Raw genomic sequence first — 20068 nt, forward strand, 5'->3', positions numbered from 1 at the left:
ATTTAAACTCAGAAATAGAAATTTAGAGTTGATATAATAGTAAGAGTAGTAGTGGTAGTAATAATAAATGGCTAATATTCACTGATCGCTTTCTCTGTTCCAGGCACGGTGGTAAACATTTTGCATTTATTATCGCTTCTAAATGGGTGAGGAGACGGAAGAAAGAAGTCAATAATGTGAAGTTGGGGGGGGGCCATTACTAGTACACAATGTGCGCTGTCACCCCCAAAAGTTCTTTAAACACAAGCAGGTTTTGAGACCCATTTCTTAGAGGTTTTGTGTCTTCTCCAGTCCTTTGGGCCCCTTGGGGCCATGGTTATCTAATCACCCCCTTGTCAGCAGGAAAGACCGCGTCCACCCCTGACCCAAGGCCCAGCCCACTGGTAGCACTCAGAAAGAATTGTCTCAGATGTTTCAGTCTTTTACCTAGTAAGCACATGTTGTCCACAACAACAAAGAACTTGAGGTTAAATACATAAACAAAAAATGGAAATGCAAAAGAATACATTCAGTAGATGTAACTTGGAAAGAAAAAGAATTTCTTCCCTCTTTCCCCCCAGACTGTAAATGGGTCGCTTTATCAAGACTTCCATAAACTTCTTAGAATATGAAATGTGAGCAACAATTGGGGACGCTGGGATGAAAGGTGGCTCCTTATTCTCATCTGTCCCTGGCTGCAGAAGGAACGAATGCTAACGCAGCCGTTAGCCACAGGTCTCTGCCTGGGCAAGATTGGGGCTGGCATGCGAAGAGGAGGGAGAAATTTGTCACTATGTGTGCGGATACAGAGGTGTGCGCCTGCACTCAGCGCTCGGTGTTGTAAACGCGAATTCAAAATCTTGGGGAGGGGGTGGGGAATACCATCACCACCCACGTTTCTGTATGTGTCTCTTGGGTTGGCAACACATCTTTCTAGCATGGTACTTGTACAATATAAGCATTCGTTTGGGAGTAGGAAAGAAATGGCGATTTGGGAGTGGGTGCTGCAGTCGGTGGTGGGTGATCCGACGCTGCGGGTGACCGGCGACCTGAAACTGGCACATGCGCCTCCTTGACCCTTCTCCGAGGACACAAAAATGAACCGTAGCTGCACCTCAACAAAACGCGAGAGGACTGCCCCCGGATGTTGGCGACCCTTGGGTTCGCGACCGGGTATGGGGTGCAGGCAGCTGAACGGCGGGCATCTGCGAGGCCAGCAGAAGCTAGCAGAGGTCACCGAGACCAGGCGCACACCTGGTGGGTGGGTGGCTGGGTGGGGGCATCGCGCGGAGGCGGGAGCCCAGTAGCGAACACTCCGCATACACACACTCCTGGTGCACGCTGGCTCCCTCGGGATCCCCAGCGCACTTGCGCCAGCAACCTGCAAGCCTTCTCCTTCCCCGCCCTGCCCGTCGTTGGGGGACCGGCAAGGACCCTCTAGCCGTGCAATTCGGAGTGTCCCGCTGCCCCCGCCCCCTACCGTGGATCCCGCGGCGGTAGAGGCGCGTCCCGGCTGGAGGGGGCGCTCGTGCCCAAGAGCCGGCGCAGCAGGTGCCGCGTTACCTCCACCTCGGCGGAGGGAGAAGGGGCGGGTTGGGGCCCGGGCGGCGGGGGAGAGCGGAGGAGGGAGGCCGGCTGGCGGAGCGGGAGACGCGACTGGCCCGGCAGGCTGGGACCCGAGCTCGCGGCTTCCGGGAGGCGCCGAGGTCGGGTAAATACATCACGGGCGCCGGGAGCGCGGCCGCCTCTCGCATCGCCCCTGCCGCCCGCCCTGCACCGCAGGGCGCCAAGCCTCCCGCAGAGGTGCGGTGCCCGTTCCACCACCTCCCGCGGCCAATCCGAGCAGGGAGACAGGCGGGCTCAGCCGCCGACGCCCGGGCCGCGGGTCTGATGAGCGGCGGCGGCTGAGGCCGGGGCTGGCCTTTGCCCGCCGTCCGCCCGGCACCCGAGAGGGGCTGCAGCGCCGGGCGCAGGGTCCGGGCCGGTGATATGGGGGCGGCCTGACGCGCCCCGGCGGCCGAGCGCTTTCTCTCCGGCCGCGGGCCCTGCTCAGAGGCGGCGGCGGGCGCCGGGCCCGGCGCGCTGTGTCCGAGGCGCCCGCGGGAGCCTCCGCCGCGCTCTATGCGCCTCTGCAGGCGCCGCGGGCCCGGGCCATGGCCATAGACCGGCGGCGCGAGGCGGCGGGCGGCGGGCCCGGGAGACGGGCCCCGCTGGGCGAGGAGAACGGTTCCCTGCCGCCCGGAGACGCAGCGGCCTCGGCGCCCCTCGGGGGACGCGCGGGCTCCGGCGGCAACGGCGGCAGCGGGGAGATCGAGCCGCTGCCTTCCCCGCATCCCGTCGGCGGCAGCCCGCACCCCGGCTGCTGCTCGGCGGCCGCAGCCCCGAGCCTCCTGTTGCTGGACTACGACGGGTCGGTGCTGCCCTTCCTCGGGGGCCTGGGCGGGGGCTACCAAAAAACCCTCGTGCTGCTAACCTGGATCCCGGCACTGTTCATCGGCTTCAGTCAGTTCTCGGACTCCTTCCTTTTGGACCAGCCGAACTTCTGGTGCCGCGAGGCCGGCAAAGGCGCCGAGCTGGCGGGAGTCACCGCCACTGGCCAGTGGGGAGCCGACGACCTGGCCGGCTGGACCAGCCCCCCGACCATCCCTTTCACCACTGCTGCCTGGGCGGTCGCGGGCAACCTTAGCAATAGCAGTGGAGCGGACAGAGGCGACACGCCACCCCTGCAGTCCCCTCCAGATAAGGGGAACAACGCCTCTAACTGCGACTGCCACGCTTGGGACTATGGCATCCGCACAGGCCTCGTCCAAAACGTGGTCAGCAAGGTATGGGCCCTAACCGCCTTGGCCCCGTGTCCTCCCGAGCCCTTTTCACTCTGAGGTCGTTTCCATCCATCCCTCCATCCCTCTCTTTAGGCATCGAGGTCTAAGCTGGAGGCAGCCAGGTACCAAGTCCCTGAAGTGTTGCTGGCCTGTGTGTATAGGCATCCTGCATTGGCTTAATCGCCTCTTGTCCCCCCAAATAGATGCATTTACTTGGATATGAAGCGAGGGCTTTTTGCTGCCCTTCGCAGTGCTGCTGCCTCCCAACTCTAAGGGGGCACCATAGCCTTTCCTAGCATGCAACGAAACTCCAGTGCACATAGGGAAAGAGCATCCCTTCCCCGTAAAAAGACTAGAGCTTCCGTCTCCCTCCCTTCTAGTCCTCACCCTCATTAGGGCAGGGACGGCTGGTAAAGGGTGAGGCCTTTGATCTGTTACCAAACCTGCCCTGGAGGACCTGCCTCAGTTAAGGTATGCTGGTGCCTGGCAGGCCCAGGACTGCTCTCCTGCCTGACTGGTTGTTCCTATGTCTCCCACAAAGAAATATCTATCCATGAGAATAGTATCCTATTCTGGGGGGCATCTCAGCCATCTCCCACTTGATTTGGAAACAGACTGAAGCCAACTAAGGAACTAAAATTGTAGCTAGAGAAACAAAGAGCTTTGCAAATGTCTCTGTCCCCCTTCCCCAGACTCAGTCTCCTCCAAAGATGGGTGTATTTGACTTTAGACTTTGCCACCCCAGTGTCTCCTCCAGTGATTTCTCAGGACTTCAGTAAACATCACTGGGTATAAGAAGGACACTAAGAAAACGTTGGTAGTACAGGACACCACTGCTCTTACACAGCAGCTGCTTTAATCTGAGGCATTGAGGCCCTGGTCAGCTTTGCCCGAACTTACAACTTGCTCCCAGTGCAGTGGAGGCTCTCTAGCAGAGATACCACATTGTGTGGAGTGGAGCAGCAGTGTTTGGTGAGAGATGTGTGGCCACCATAAAAATGATGAGTGAGCAATGTTAGAACATCTAAACTATCTATACATTGTGCCCAAGACATCTATACTATTCTGGATTTCAACATATAAAAGATATCTTATGCCAACTTGTCAAGCAATTTGTGTATGGGTTTTTTGCCCCTTCTGTTATAAATAACTAATTTGCATCTTAAGGTAAATGCAGTCCTTTTCCTCTTCTGGGCAGATTTAACTGTAGACTGAAATTGAGCAGTTTATGATAATCAATATGCATGTACGTTTCCTCCAAATGCATGTGAGTAAACAAGTGTAGCCCACAGATGTGTAAGATGAAACTCTTACATCATCATCACCCTTGTTAAAATCTTGGCAGAAACAATGTCCTTTGGGAACTGTCTGGATTAGCTGTTAAACGGGGAGGATCCTTCCAGCTTAGTTCACCCCACCTTCACCCATCCAGACTGGCTTTCCCAAAGGTGTTCTGGTGACTCTGTTTCTCACTGATGGAGAGCGATATTTGTTTTTGGGGTATTTTGTTTGTTTGTTTTACCAGCATGGAAAAATGAGGAACAATGACAACAGTGACACTATTTTAATACTCTGTATTTATGTGAAAGTAAGGTGTTGGCATCGTTTTCAAATACTTTAAGCCCCCTTTTAAAGGAGAGGAGGAATAATACAGGTCAAAGCAAGTTTTGGTGGAGGGTGCTCTGTCCTGGGGCCAGAAAGGAGGAAGACTTGAAAGTTAGGAGGTGTAAAAAGACTATCTTTATCATAGTGGTAGACACCCAGGAACAGCTCTTTGCATTCTGCCATGGATGGTGGGAGAAGGGAACTAAAATAGTTTTTGAAAATTGGTAATGGAGGCATACTGGAGAACTGGGAAAATTTTCTAAATTAGCACTTGAGAAGGTCAAGGATGGCACTAATGTGTGCAGTTTGTTCAGGAGATGCTAGATAAGTCACAGTTACAAAGCTGACAAGGCAAGACTGGGAGTCAAGAAGTCTTTGGGACAATAGTTAGAGACACATTTTCATGGAAGATAAAGACTAGGAGGGACATATTGATTTTCACACATAAATAAGATCTAAATAAAGAACTGTCCTTCCACAGCGTTCTGTTCCATAGCAAATGCTTTAAAGAGCTTTCAGAGCAGATTTTGGCTCAGAGGAAAGCAGACTTTCTCTTCAGTTGGCTGTGCACTTTGTATAAACTATCAGATGCACAAACATGGAATGTACCCTGTGATGGGTGCTGAATTCTCAGGGTCAGGTCCCTGTCAGTTTTGTAAGTAGAAGCAAAAGTGGAAGGTTTGCCTCTTGTCAGCTGATGAAAGTTCAGGCCTGAGAAGATGCCTTTTGTACCCTCTTCCCTGACTCCATCCCACTTGCAAATAAGCCTCATGCAACGTCTTTATCATTGGACTTCCTTCAGCATATATGTGCCCCTGCAATATACACCTTATTCTATCCCCAGGGGTTAGGTGGGAAGGGGGATACAGAAGAACAGGCAAGCATATACTATATTATTACATTTACATGATATATTATACATATATTATTAATGTTTATTATATTATGCATATTATGTTCATCTGTGTTGTAGTATATATTAAATAGCTTATTATTTATGTTATAATAGCACCTACACACATGAAACAGTCAAGCCAGTTAGAATCTTTGGCTATTATAGTTACAAGGGATCTTCAGGCTGACAGGTCTCTCTCCCTCTTAAATAAGATCTGTGACATGGATATCCCTTCCACGATGGCAAGGAGAACCCTCATTAGCCAGGTAGCCCGCTCCACAGTTGCTTTTCCTTGCAGACAGGCATGTTTTATTGGTGACTATAACTAGGATCATCTTATGACTATGCAACTTGTTCCTCTGAATGATTCTTTTTCCTTCATACAATACATGTTCAGATATTTGAGGATGCTCAGGTATGCAGTTTCTTTCCTGGCTAAGAAATCACCAGCTGCTTCAGCTGTTGCCATACAGGATGAAATTTGCCACACTGACTGCACCACTTAACATGTGTCTCTTTAGCATGGCACCCAGAACACCACCTGGCAGGCCCTGTGCCCTCTAATCAGAAGAGGAGAAGAGCGGACACTGCTTCCATGACAGAAGCCTGCAGTTGATGCCTTAAGGCTTTTAGTAGACACAGTCATCAAACCTTTATTGGATGACGTTGTGTCAGGGCTTCCTCAAGCTATGCTTGTGAGACATGGTCCACAATATAGGTTTCGTCTTAAGAGTTTTGGGTCATTGGATCTCCCCTTTAGGATCTTTTTTTCTTTTATTTATGCTTTTGCCTTCATTGGTGTTGGTTATCTGTTTCACAATTTGTAGTGTCTTCAAAATAATCATAATCAGTCACAATGCCAACTTTTCTTTCTTGCAACCCTATGAAGCTTTCAAAAACTTTGACATGTATTTTCTCTCATTAAGAATGATGAGTAATCCAAGGCCACTGTTAACACTGAACATTGTCTTGGCGTTTAAATCGGTTGACACACACTTGAGCAGGGCAGATGTTCTGTAGCAGGATCAGTATTCAGCTTCCCAGTGACATTTATTGCTCTGTGTTTTATCTCCCAGTCGTGTGGGAAGATAGTGCCAGTCCTTCCTGAAAATAAGAACCTAATAAATTCCTGCAGAGGCACATAGAAGGCAGTTCTGGGGAAGCTGAGGCGGGTGGGTTGGGACCCCTGCTCACTTGGCTCCCTGATGCACACCAGCATTCCCTGTGCAGCCCAGTGTTCAGTTATTTCTGAGATTTTACTCAACAAGGATTAAAAAAAAAAACACAAAAAAACCCCTGCTTATTTTAAAATATTTCTCAATAACTTGCATGGTTTATTCTGCATGGTTCCAAGTGAATTCTTGTTGGTTTCTAATGTTCACCAAACCACTTCCTTGAATAATCCCTAGAATTTTATTTAAAAAATCAATGTCAGCTAAGCTTTCTAAGTTTCACTTTTTTCCTGTATATGAAGTTTAGTATGCTTGTCTAGCTCCAGTCTTCCAACATTTCTTCTGTTATCCATGAATTCTCAAGGATTGCTGGCTTTTATTCTATAAGGACACCTGAGAGTTGTTTAAATATCCTGAGAAGTAATTTGTATTCTTTTTCTGGTACTCAAGACTAGAAAGTGACTCAGTACAGTTTAATTAGGATTAAAAATAATTACAATTTCATTGCAACAGTAATGTTTAAAAAAGTGTTGGTCCATTCTAGTGGTTTATTTATTTTGTCTACACAACAGTGAACATCTTTATGCATATCTATTTTTAGAAATTGACTAATAATGCATGCACATGGTAGGAAAGCAGACACTATAGTAACATTTCTTCCCTTCTCTGCCTCTTTCCCTTTTCAGAAGAAACAGTTGTTATCTGTTTCTTATATATCCTTCCAGAGGTATTTTATTTTCATTTATATATTTTTCTTTCACCAATAATGACATACTATATACTGTTGTATGCTCTCTCTTTTTTTGCCAAATTGGGAATGGATACATATTAATTAGTACATAGAGAGTTCCTAATCCTTTCTGTGTCTTCACAGTATTCTGTTGTATGATTGGGCCATAATTTATTTAACTAGTCATCTACTAAGGGAGCATTTAGGTTGTTTCCAGTTTTTGCTATTACACAGTATATAATGACATCCTAGAACAAATGAAATTCTTAGAAGTGGAGGGTCAAAGTAGGCTGCATTTTTAATTTGATTGATGTTGTCGGAGTGCTCTCTACAGAGATCTTATTACCAATTTACACGTCCATCAGTAACGTGAGGTTCTGTCCTTTGACTGCATCCTTCTGACCCAGGTAGTTAACCACACTTTTATATATATCCTAATTGGATATGCGAGAAGTTATATATGGTTATGGTTATGATTTTGCATTTGTCTTATTGTGAAGGGGTTAAACATCTTTCTGAAATTGTTTGAGCCATTGTGTTTCCTTTGAACTGTCTCTGCATGTCCTATGGCTTTATGTGTGTGCCTGTCGGGGAGTGCTACTTTCTTACTGATTTATAGAGGTACTTAATGCAGGAAGTAAATTAACCCTTTTGGATGTCTTGGAAATGTTTTTTTCCCTGGTTTTTTGCTTGTCTTTTGATTGTGCTTATGGTACTTTTGCTAGACAGAAACTTTTGGTTTGGATAGCGTCAAGTAAATTAATCTTTTTAAAAAAATAGTTTCTTTGATTTGTGTTAGACTTAGGACTTCTGTAATCCTGGAATATTAGGGGAAAATACCCTGTATTTCCTTCTAATAATTTTATGATCTCAGTACCTCTTTAATTTAGTGTTGCAGATATCAGCTTTGCTTTTATGGAGATGTTAGGATAAATTGCTAGAAAGGGAAATAAATACCAGGCCAGAGGATATAACTAGCATTTTCACACAGGTTTTCACTTGCTCATAACAATATCTTAAATGTTGAATTTGTCAGTGGCCCTTACTGATGGGAAGATTGGAAGCTAAACACTTGTTGGGCAGCTCTTCCCAGCTCCTGTTAGGAGACAGTGCCCATCAACACGTAGTGGTCTCACCCTCCCTTTATCTTTTTGCCTTGGACTAGCTGAAAAAACATCTTTTTTTTTTTTTTTTTTTGTCTCTAGCATTTTTTGCAAGTCTCAATTCATTTTGGTCATTAGTCCAAGGTATAATTGAATCAAACATTGGTATATTTAAAAGCATGTTGAACTCTCTGTATGTCAGTCCTGGTGCTGACATAAACTAGCAGTGAGCTGGAGCCAACCTCGCTTCTGCTGACCTATACCAGTGCACACATCTGTATCCAGCCATACATTCAGAAACATCAGGTTGATGGCTTAAAGTCAGCCATGACGAGAGCATTTACACCATAGAAATTGGCACAACAGGGTTTATTTATTTTCTTTAGAAAGTCAGTTGTTGAGCAATTATTACTCCACTGAGCTTCACTCTGGACCATAGCTTTCTTTTTATTTTATTTTTTTAACCTTTCCTTCTTTATTCTTCCTCTCATAGATATTAGTAGCCTATACTGAAACAAGCATTGTGCTATGTATTGGGGATAGGCAGAAATAGATAGTTTAACTCCTTTAGAGCTATAGACTAATGAGGGAGGTACACCTTAACAAATTAAATAATAACCTTTTCATTATAAAGAGTTAAATGTGTGGGAAGGAAGGGAAATGAGACTAGAAGAGCCTGGCCTAGACTGACTGGTCTCTGAGTGAAGCTAATATCGGCGATGAGATGTGAGGTTTGAGTAGGAGAGAGAGGCAAAAGAGGGTGTGTGTGTGTGTCTGTGTGCGCGCACGTGTGAGCAAGCACGTTTTCCAGAGAGAGGAAGCAGTACCTGCAAGGGCCCCATGTCAGGCAGGAGCCTATAATTGATGGGAGGCTGTGTGGCTGGGAACGTGGGGAGGGGACACTGAGCCAGTTGGGGGGATGAACTTGGAAGGGAGGGCAGTGAGGGGAGAGCATGTGGATGGGAAGAGGGCCAGGACCCAGCCCTGTGCCTGTGATGAAGACTTGGGGCTCTGCAAGTAGCCAGAGGGGAAGGAAGTGAGCATTTGAGAGGGGGTGAGGTAACCTGGACAAAGGTTCCATGGGCACCTGGTCCTGTTTCTGCTTCTGAAAGGACACGGGCTAGTCCGAGGAGGGGTCCTGAGTATGAGCTGTGGAAACTCATGCTGGAGCTGCAAATCCAGACCAGACTTGGGGCAAGGGGGCCCCTGGATCCTGTTCCCAGGTCTGTCTGTTGACTAGAAACAGCTCTGGCCATTGGAATGTCCTGGTATTTTCAGTTGCCCTCCTGCTCAAAAGGAGAGGATGCTAATTAAATTTCCACAAGGCTGAAAGACCATGACATAGGAACTATCAGTCTAGAATTCACTTCCATTCAACCAGCTTTGCCTTTACCAAATACCTAGTGTACATAAAAGATTGCCCTGGTCACAGCTGACATATAATATCATCTTCTAGTCCAAAGTCTTGGACTGAGGCTTGGAGTTGGGAGGGTCTCTGACTTGTCCAAAGACACCAGAATTAGGCTTATAACTCAGCTGCTCTCACCCTGCAGGGCATTCTTGCCTTGCTCCCAAGTGGCCCCCGCCAAGGGAGAAGAGTCAGGAAACCCTGGCCAGGCTCCTGCTCTTTCTTTTTGGGTTGTTCCCTTTAACTGGACAAGCAGAGACGGACTCCGGGAGCCTGAGGATGGCCAGAACTCTATGCCTTGATTGTTGCAGGTTGAGGGTGGGCTTGTGCAAACCACCTCTCTGGGCAGATTTCTCTAATCTCTGCTCCTTCTGTCTTCATATCCCACTTGGCTGCAGTTCCCTTTCCTTCTTCCTTCAGCCAGGAAGTTCCTATTCATCCTAAAAACCATCTCAGTCCTCATCTGGTGCATACTCCTAGCTGTCTGTTTGTCAGAGCACTCACTGTATGGTGATCAAGTTGGTGTCTGTCCATTCCCCACCAGAGGTGTGTCTTACTGGTCTTTTGCCCACAATGTCTTCACCATGAATGTCCAAATTCGTCTGAACTCTTATGTTGTGAAAAGAGCGGAAGTTTTTACTTGGGCAGGTCTGGGTTCAAGTCTTGACTGAGCTACTCATGGCTAATTTACTTTTTTTATTTATTCATTTTAGAGAGGAGAGAGAGAGAGAGAGAGAGAGAGAGAGAGAGAGAGAGAGAGAGAGAGAAAGAGGGGAGGAGTAGGAAGCATCAACTCCCATATATGCCTTGACCAGATAAGTGCAGGGTTTTGAACCAGCGACCTCAGTGTTCCCAGGTCGACACTTTATCCACTTCGCCACCAGAGATCATTTACTTTTGAGAGCTGCAGGAACATCAACAGCAAGCTGGGTCATTGCTCACCTTACCTGGAAGGCTGTCCTGAAGATAGAATGAATACAGAGGGGGTGGGGGGAGCCCCCTTCGGGAGAGCTTGGCAAACAGAAAGCAGCTAGGAAATCTCAGCTCCTCCTTCTTCCTATGTGAGGTGAGGACTGACTGCATAAGTCATCTGAGGAATGTGTCGATGGCCTATCTGTCCAGCAGATAGGCCACACCTGGAAGGGAGATTATTCCTTGGGAGTTCCCAGGTGTGTCACCTTTCTGTGGAAACTGATGAGTGGGTGTCAGGTGTTCCCTTAAGAAAACTGAATCCAAAACTGACCTGCAGGGGTTCGTCTGGACCCTGAAAGGGTTTGTTTTCTTTTCTTTTCTTTTCTTTTTTTTTTAGCAAGAGGGAGGGACAGATAGGGACAGACAGACAGGAATGCAGAGAGATGAGAAGCAACAATTGAAGTTGTTCTTCAATTGCTTTCTCATATGTGCCTTGACCAGAGGACTCCAGCCAAGTCAGTGACCCCTTGCTCAAACCAGCGATCTTGAACTCAAGCCAGCAACCTTGGGCTTCAAGCCAGCGACCTTGGGCTTTATGCCAGCGACCTTGGGCTCAAGCCAGTGACCATGAGGTTATGTCTATGATCCCACACTCAAGCCAGTGACCCTGTGCTAACTGGCAACCTCAGGGTTTCAGACCTGGATCCTCACATCTCAGGCTGATGCTCTATCCACTGCACCGCCACTGGTCAGGCTGAAAGAGTTTGTTTTCAGAGCTCTAATCTGAAAACAAAACAGGTCACCAGTCACAGGGCTCAGAGAGGATCTGAAAAGGAATGGACCTTCCTGGGGGCCAAGGCCCTGAGGATGTGAGATCTCAACTGCTCAGAGGTTGATCGGCTGTGCCAGGTGAGATGGGATTAGAGAGAAAGTGGGATTTTAGAGTTGATGGTAACTTTGAGTTGTAACAAAAGGGATCAGAGAGCTAACTGCAGGTCCAGGGGCCCCTTGTAAAACTGTTCTGCTCCACCTGGAGTGTTATGCTTGCCGAGTTTTGTGAGATAGCATTGACTTTGACCTCAGCAGTCCACAGATTTTGATCTTCAGTGAGCTGGGATTTAGTAGTTTTGCTCCTTCACTTACTCAATGTTCACTCAATGCTGGTGATTATCCGTGGGCAGACTGCCCTCCCAACAAGTGACCTAGAGATTGACAAGGCCTATATTTCTAGGAAGGGGGGAGGCAGTAGTTATTGATTGATTGACATGGGATTTTCCCTAAAATAAATAGTTGCTGTAATAGAGCCCGGCCAGGGTCCTCCAGGCCATCTTTGTGTGTACTACTGTACCCCATTCAGCTTCTTTTCTTGTGACTTTTGGTTGCAAGTAAACAAATTTCAAATTACATCAACAAAGTAGAGAAGAAGTATGTTGGGAAGATGCAGGGTTGATGGGTCAGAGAATCAACGGTGGGACTTGAGACCAGAGAATGTGTGTGGGTGGCATCTCTCAGGATCCCTGAGCCCACCATCATTGTTTCAGAAATCCATCTGCTCTCATCCCCTTCTCCAGAAGTTGACTTCCTTCCCCCTCCAGACTGGCTCTGTCTGCTTCCCTTGCTCACCTGATCCGGCTCAAGCAATGGCTAACACAGAGGCCACCATTCCTTTGTTCAACTCCAGGTTCCTGGACATGAACCTGATGATGTCCAGCTTGGCCCTGAGGACAGGCAGGTTTCAGAGCAGTGGTTTGGGCTTCCCAGGGCTCTTTGTGTGGCGGCAGGGGTTAGGGGGCTTCAAATCATGTGACAGGAGCTATTCTTCCTTGGGGTGGAAGGGGGTAAGGATCTTTTTTTAACAATTAATCAAGAATAATTGAATATTCATGATTTGACCATCAAATGATTTAAACAGGTATTCTTTTTCTTCCCAAAGACTCAGAATGTAATTTACCTGTTTGCTTAAGCTGCTTAAGTCTAGCATGGAGTCCACAGGAGCACCCTCCTGAGGCTCAGTTTCTAGAAATAGTTATGGATGGCCTTAGTTATTAGCTCCAGATCATCCAGGGGGCTTAGAACAAGCCCTTGGCAGTCACTGAAACAGTTTTGCAAATTACCCTCCACTCCTGACCCACACGGGTTTTCCCAACCTTGCTCTGGTCAGGACCAGCTTGAGAGCTTGCGGGGCCCCATGCAAAATTAAAACGCAGGACCCCTTGTTAAAAAACTCTCAATAGGATCAGGATGGCCCAGCATTAAGCCACATGTGGGGCCCTTATGAAGTGGGCTCCACTTCTGCTGTCCTCTGGCCTATCGTCCTTCACAAAGCTGGTGGTCACTTGCTTCAAAGCTGAGTGAGGGTACCTTGAGCCTTCCACGTTCTCTTCCCTACCTTCCTCCTACTAGCTTTCTGCTTCTCCACTCCTGTGCTGTGTTGTGTGTCTTTTTCTAGATCTCTTGTAGTAAAAGTGACATGTACTTTTTTACGGGCCTGTTTCTCCCAGGGAACAGCTTCACAGGGGCCTAACGAGTTTTGTCTTGGATGTTTTGTTAGCATGAGTGTGCACCAGCACCAAGGAGCCCAGGGTACCTCCTCCCATGTTCAGGTGCCGCTCTAGCACCGAGGCGGGTGGCTCACTTATCTGAGTCATTACCCAAGGAGCTGAGTCACGGACACGCGTGGGAAAGGGCACTCAGTCATTAGGAATGGTAGTGAACTGGGTATCAGCCTTTTTTTTTTTTTTTTAATGGGAAGGAGGATCAGTCCTTTATAGAATTTAATTCTCCTAGGTAACAGCCACACTGTTCCTTAGTGTCATTTAGAGAATAGAAGGCAAAGGCGGGGATGCGGCCTGAAACAGTAGTGTGCTTCCTCTCAGATTAGATTAGAAGCTGCTTTATAAACTAGGTACCCCTGATTGTCACACACTGAGGACCTCCACTGTTCTCAAGTGCACACCCCCCCCCCCCCGGGCTCACAGTTAACACAGAGTTATTTTGACCTACTTAAACAGTTTAAATTGTATAAAATACTTGTAATGTAAAACTTACCATCTTAACCATATTGAAATGTACAGCCCAATGGCAGTAAGTGCGTTCCCACAGTTGTGCTGCCATCAGCACTCGTCTTCCTGTACTGAGGTTCTCTCCTCCCACTCTCCACTCCCTGTGGTCTCTGGTGTCCACCACCTGCCGTCTGTCCCTGTGGCTTTGCCTGCTCTAGGAACCTGTTACAAGTAGAATCATGCAGTACTGTTCTTGTGTGCTTGGCTTGTTTCCCTTAGTTAGCATCATGTCCTCAAGGTTCATCCAGGTAGTAGCAGGTGTCAGAATGTACTTCCTTTTTGAGGTGGAGCAGTATTCTATGGTCTGGACACACTACATTTTGTTCATCCATTCATCCATCCGTGGGCACTTGGGTTGCTTCCGCCTTTTGTCTATTGTGAATGACACTGCTATGGACATAGTACTGTCCTACTTTTTGAAGACAGCTATGTTTAACCCTCCACCCCTCTTCTCCCCTCTCAGAGGTGATTTCTGCAGCCACCTGTTTGTACCTAACCCTGATTTTTCTCTCAGAACGTCTGCTCTGTGGCAGACCTGCTCTGCACTGGGTAGGTGACACAGATGGGTGGAAGATTGTCTCTTTCCTGGGGAAGGAGCGAGCAGTACAGCTGAGATATTTGGTGAGTGGAGGGTTTCAGGGTAGTGTGGGATGAATTGGATGAGTGTGTGAGGTGCTGGTCGCCGAGTGCATGGGGCGGGCAGTTACGCAGCCTGAGGCACACTCTTGACCCCACAGAGACTATGTGGCCTGGTGAGGTAGGGACGCTGGGCACAGTGGGCTTTCCCAGAGCACAGAGAGGCAGAGCAGGTGGGGGCTGCAGCCCCTTCCCCTGCACAGTTGTGAGGGGCTTGTCCAGATGGTCCTCAAGCAGGACAGACTAACCTGTTCTGCTGACCACGTGGGAAGGCTGGAAAGAAAGCCAAGGCCTGCTGCGATCCTGGGGACACAGCGTGGATGGGCACCAAGTCCTCAAGTGGACACGAGCCTGGGGCTGAAGTACTTTCCTCCTTGGTTTCTGCTGTCACTTCTGGGCTTACTACCCTCGGATGCTTCATCGTCTACTGGATGAAACATCAGCCTGACCCCCAGGAACTGACTGGACCTGTGGGGTTCGGTTCCACGTTGCCTTCCCTATTCTTGCTCCTCTGCATCCAACCCTTCCTAGCACTTGTCAGCTCTTCTTCCCAATCCTGACCCCGCCCTACATGATCTCTGTGCCCCAGACAGTCAGGCGTGCCTGATGACAGGTCCCTGGGGACTGCCTCAGCAATCCCAGTTGGCCTCTGTGTGGCCTTGGCAGTGACCGGTCAGTCCTCGACACTCTCCTGATGGTAGGAGCGCTGCTTGCCCTTGCTTTTCCTTCTGCTGTCCACTGTTCCTCTTTTCCCAGTACCCTGCATGAGTCCTTCAGCCACTCACTAATGAAGGTCATCCCCAGGTGTGTCAGTCAGCTAGGACCACTGAAACAAGTACCCCGGAAATTTATTGTCTCGCACTGCTGGAGGCTGCAAGTCTGAGATCAAGGTGTCAGCTGGGCTGGTTCCTTCTGAGGCCTCTCTCCCTGGCTTGTAGAAGGCTGTCTTCTCCCTATGTCCTCGCACGGGCTTCCCTCTGGGTGTGTCTGTGCTCTACCCTCCTCTTCTTATAATGACACCAGTCTTATTGGGTTAGGGCCCATATCAATGACCTCATTTTAAGTTAATTACTTCTGTAGAGATTATATCTCCAAAGGAAGTCACATTCTGAAGTACTAAGGGTCAGCATTTCAACATATAAGGGTTTTTTTTGATGAGGGAACAATTGAACCCTCACCACCTGAGATCCAGCACACACCTGGGTACAGCAGCCTCAGATTTTTATCTGTAACTTGGGCATTCCCTCAGAGCCCTAGATGTGTGTATTTGGGCACCTGCTGAACCAGGCCTCTCGTCTGGCCTCTGATCTTATCTACCCCTTCTTCTCCCCCTCCTCAGATTTCAGTGCTTTGGTCCTAAGTAGCCGAGTGGCTCTTTTAACTCCTGCTTCAAATAACCTCATGGTTTTCTGTAGCCTTTTGGCTGAAGTTGGGCCTGCTGGCAGGTTTTTGAGGTTGCAACCTGCCTGCTTCGCCCTGCACCTGCTGCCCTCACACCTGCGCAGGAACCCTGTGACCCAGCCCCTGGCCAGTTCTTGCTAACACTTGAACTTTGCCAGAGGCATTCCTTCAGCCCAGAATCCCGCTCTCCTTCCTGTCATGATACCACCTTCCTGAGGCCTTTCCTGACTCCCTGTTCCTCTACTTCAGTCCCCTACCTCTGCTTTCTTGGCCCACATACATACCTTCAGGACCTGGATCTAGTAAATGCTCAGTGGACATTTCCTGAGTGCTATAGGTAAAGAAGTGGTGAAGGGGCTGCTGCTTTCTTCCAGGGGCCGTGGGGGGAAGGGGGTGAAGCTGACTTAGTTCTGCGATAGCAGGGATAGGAAGAAGAGGACAGATATCTAAGCCAGCTCAGACCTAGTGTCAGATTTCTGTGAGCTATTGAAGACTAACAAAAGTGATGTGTAATTTATCTGAAATAGCACCTAATCAAACTTGAAATCATACTGAGCTATGGAGTACATTGTCTTTACTTGAAGCCACTGTTTTTTTCAGAACTTTGTCACAGAGCTGTTTCTTCTATTGGAAGCTTTGTATTGAACCAGTCTGTCTGCACCTAGGTTGGGAACAGAAGTGGTGGCATCTGGAGCACTTAGAGTCACCAAGGGGACTTTGGAAATCCCTTTGGGACCCTGCTACAGTTGTTCTAGAAAGTTCTCTGGATGATGTCCATGCAGTACGATTTTTTCTTCTGGGCATATTTGTTTTCTAGAAACATTTTTGGTTGTCACAACTAAGGCGTGGGGTTCTTGGGTAGAGACTGGGGTGCTGCTAAACATTCTGTAGTACACAGGACAGGCCCCAGAGCAGAGAGTGATCCTGCTCAAAATGTCAAATCCAAGTTTGAGAAATCTTGGTCTAGATTAATATAAAAGTTCATTGGATTTCCTAACCATACCTGATAGATGGCCAGGGTCAGCCCGAGAAACCTTAGCTCCTCTGTACCCCACAGGGAGGGGGAAGTGTTGGCGGGCAGGCTCAGGAGCTCACAAGGGTGGCTCACTGTGCTGGGAGTCACCACAGCTCAGCCTCCTTTGTGAGACAGGGCTCCTCTCTGAGGAAACAGTTTGCTAAGCATGCTAATGCTGTAAACCAAGTGTTCGTGGTACATTTAATCTACCTAGGGGGGCACATTATTATGAAAACCTGCCTTAGGGTATTTATGTACAAATGAATGTTGTTAATGACAGTGTCACTCATTAAAGTAGGTCCTTTGAACCTTTGCTTAGAACAGTGCTTGATTACTTGAAAAGAAAATTTATTTGGACATAAAAGGTATTTATGTTCAAACCATCTCTAATTCACACTAGCCTTTTCCATAATTAATCCCATTAAGGTGGTTTGGTGGTGTTTTCACAGCTGGAAACGAGAAGTGCCCCATGAGACCCAGACCCCCATGAGGCCAGAACCAAACATACGCCTTATTTATGTTTGCTGAGTAACAGATCAGGCTTGACCTCCCCCTTGGGCACAGGTAGTGGACCTAAAGTAGTCTGAGTATGACATCCTCAGTGATGACACGTGAACCACTGAATGTAAGCGTGTCATGGGTTAGCTGGGGCTGCTGGCAAGGTACCCCCTCGACGAACCCCAGCTGACCTCCTAGCTTAGATGCTCACAGCGCCGCTGTCTCTGTCCCACTCATTCGTACTTCTTTGTGAGGGTTTGTGCTGACATTCTTGGCGTCCCTAGTAAGAGCTATCAAGGGCTCTAGATGGTGAGACCTAGCTGAGTGTTCTTTGCTTAGTGGAGTGTCTTATCTGGCACTCAGAGATACTTTCAGTAGCCATTCTGACAGGTGTGACGTGATACCTCATTGTCTTTTAATTTGCATTTCTCTGATGATTAGTGATATTGAACATCTTTTTATATGTCTGCTTGCCATCTGTATGTCCTCTTTGGAGAAATATCTTTTCAGGTCCTTTGCCCACTTTTTAATTAGATTGTTTGTTTGTTTTTGTGTTGAGTTGTATAATTTCTTTATGCATCTTTGTAGGGACTGTCCACAGCCTGGTAGTTTCTGGAGGTATATTGTGTGGTGAGTCATCAAATCTTCTACGTTCCAAAGTAGGGTCTTTGATTACTTAATTTGAATAGAAGATTTATTTTTAATTCTTTTTCTGTTAAGTCTCATAAGCAGCAACTTTTCAAAAATGAATATCATCAAGGTTATAAGGGTGTGCTTTCATTGTTGTTTTTAGTATGTCCACTGATGACATGTTTGAATCAAATGGAATTGTGGGTTAAGTACAAGTTGTGGTTTCTCTACTCAATTAATTTTTCATCTGCCATATTGCTTTCCCCCATTTATAACTCTAGTTCCATTTTGACAGATTCTCTGGTAAGCGACTCACGGGGAAGCAAAACTGCCACCTTGGTTATGAGTCTATTTCCAACAGCAACATTTGGGAAACTTAAATGACCTTGAACAACTGTAAGGTTACTGGGGAATTTAAAGACTCATAGTTTATCATACTGAGAATAGGTTTTTAAGTCTCCAAAGGGCATTTTACTCCTTTGTTGTGATGACACAGCAGTCTTTCTCTGCTTATCTATTTGAATCGGTATGGCAAGTATAGCAGTGTGATCTTATAGAGTAGTTAAAAATGTATGCAGAGGAAGTATCATAGAAAAAGTCTAGAGCAGTATGTAATGGTGACCACATGTTTATTAAGCAGCTACTATTTGCAAAGTATTGCATCAGGAGCTACATGGGAGAAGGAGCCTAAGATTTGTTCCTTGAAGAATGGGGGGGGGGGTCCTGGGAGACGACAGATGGGCTGAAAAGGAGCATTTTGGGCAGAGGGAGCATTGTGGAAAAGAATGGAGATGGGAAAGGCAGAGCATGAATGGGGAATAACTAGGAAGCAGGTCTTCTGATGGGAAGGGGTCAGAGGAAGCATTTGTTTCAGGTAGAAAGAAAGAATGCACAATATTGTGCAGGATTCAGAAGCTCGGAGAAGTCAGTTAAGGTGCCGTCTGCTGTCAGTAACTGAGAACCTCAAATCAAATGGAGTGAAAAATGGAAACACTTAACATTTCTGGAAGTTCAGAGGTAGGATAGGCTCTAGTCCCCAGTTCTTTCTGTTTCTCTCTTTGGCTTTTCTTCGTGTTGTTTCATTCTAATGCTGTTTCAGTTTGGCTGCCATAACAAAGCCACAGACTGGGTGTCTTAAGCAATAGACATTTATTTCCTCATACTTCTGGAGGCTGAAAATCCAAGATCAGGTGTCAGCAGGCTGGTTTCTTCTGAGGCCTATCTCCTTGGCTCATGGATAGTTATCTTCTCCCTGTGTCTTCACAGTGGTCTTTCCTCTATGTGCATGTATGTCCTAACCTTCTTATGAGAACACAAGTCCTATGGTGGTGGGGCAAGCCCACCCTAATGATTTCATTTTAACTTAATTACCTATTCAAAGGCCTTGTCACCCAATAAAGCCACATTCTCAAATACATGAGAATCTGAGGAGACACGATTCAGCCCATAACAAATGCTGAATTCTTTATAGCTGCCAGGTGGCTTCCCCTGACCTCTGACTTCGAGAAGGGGGAGAACAAAGGTAACAACAATCTTCTCTTTTTCTTTGGAACATAAGTCCTCTCTTACCTGTGCCACTTCAGGTTGAAGGATAGTCCCTGACCAACACCAGTCATTAGGGGATGCCATGTGCACATTGGAGATGGGGCACCTTCCTCCGGGCCACATGAGTGTGGGGGCCTGTGCAGAACTGGGTTCCAAGAGGAACGAAATAGGGAGAAGGGGTGCTGTCAGTCACCAGCACAGCCCTCCACTTTGCTGGGAAGTCCAGACTTTCCCTGGCAGCCAATGGAGATAGCCCAGCCCAGCTGTCCTGTTTGTCCTGGTTCCTGACAGGTGAGGAAACTGACAGGTGAGGAAACTGAGACTGAGGTATTAGAAACTTGGCCAGGGACACACTGTTAACAGTAGGTGATATCAACACTCTACAGTGCATCACCTCTGTTGCTAAATCTATGCTCGTTCCATAATACCAGCTCTACATTCTCAGAAGACAAGAGTGGCTGTGGTGGAGGAAATAAGCATGTGGTGCTCAATGGGAGGATAGAGTGGAAAGGGCTTTCTTTGCAGGGGTCTGTGCTTGTGATGTTGAAGTGCCGGCCCACATGGTGATGGCAGTGATATAAAATGGACTGCACTCAGTGAAAGGAGGTGAGAGGGCATGAAGTGTCAAAGAAGGTCGAAGTTGGCTGGTCCGATG

General features: G+C 47.5%; 2 protein-coding genes across 5 annotated transcripts in view; one reads left to right on the forward strand and one right to left on the reverse strand.

Moving 5' to 3' along the window:
* The window catches only part of NQO2 (N-ribosyldihydronicotinamide:quinone dehydrogenase 2), a 698677-nt gene that overhangs the window by 233902 nt on the left and 444707 nt on the right, over nucleotides 1-20068 (reverse strand). The gene's annotated exons all lie outside the window — the stretch shown is intronic.
* SLC22A23 (solute carrier family 22 member 23) overlaps nucleotides 1995-20068 on the forward strand; it is a 204375-nt gene continuing 186301 nt past the window's right edge. For all 4 annotated transcript variants that reach the window (XM_066377043.1, XM_066377040.1, XM_066377041.1 and 1 more), the window contains exon 1: nucleotides 1995-2804. In XM_066377043.1, the coding sequence (XP_066233140.1) occupies nucleotides 2133-2804 (672 nt within the window). In that variant the 5' untranslated portion in view covers nucleotides 1995-2132. The remainder of the gene's footprint in view (nucleotides 2805-20068) is intronic.

This window comes from Saccopteryx leptura, chromosome 3 (genome assembly GCF_036850995.1).
Source record: "Saccopteryx leptura isolate mSacLep1 chromosome 3, mSacLep1_pri_phased_curated, whole genome shotgun sequence".
Classification (NCBI taxonomy): domain Eukaryota; kingdom Metazoa; phylum Chordata; class Mammalia; order Chiroptera; family Emballonuridae; genus Saccopteryx; species Saccopteryx leptura.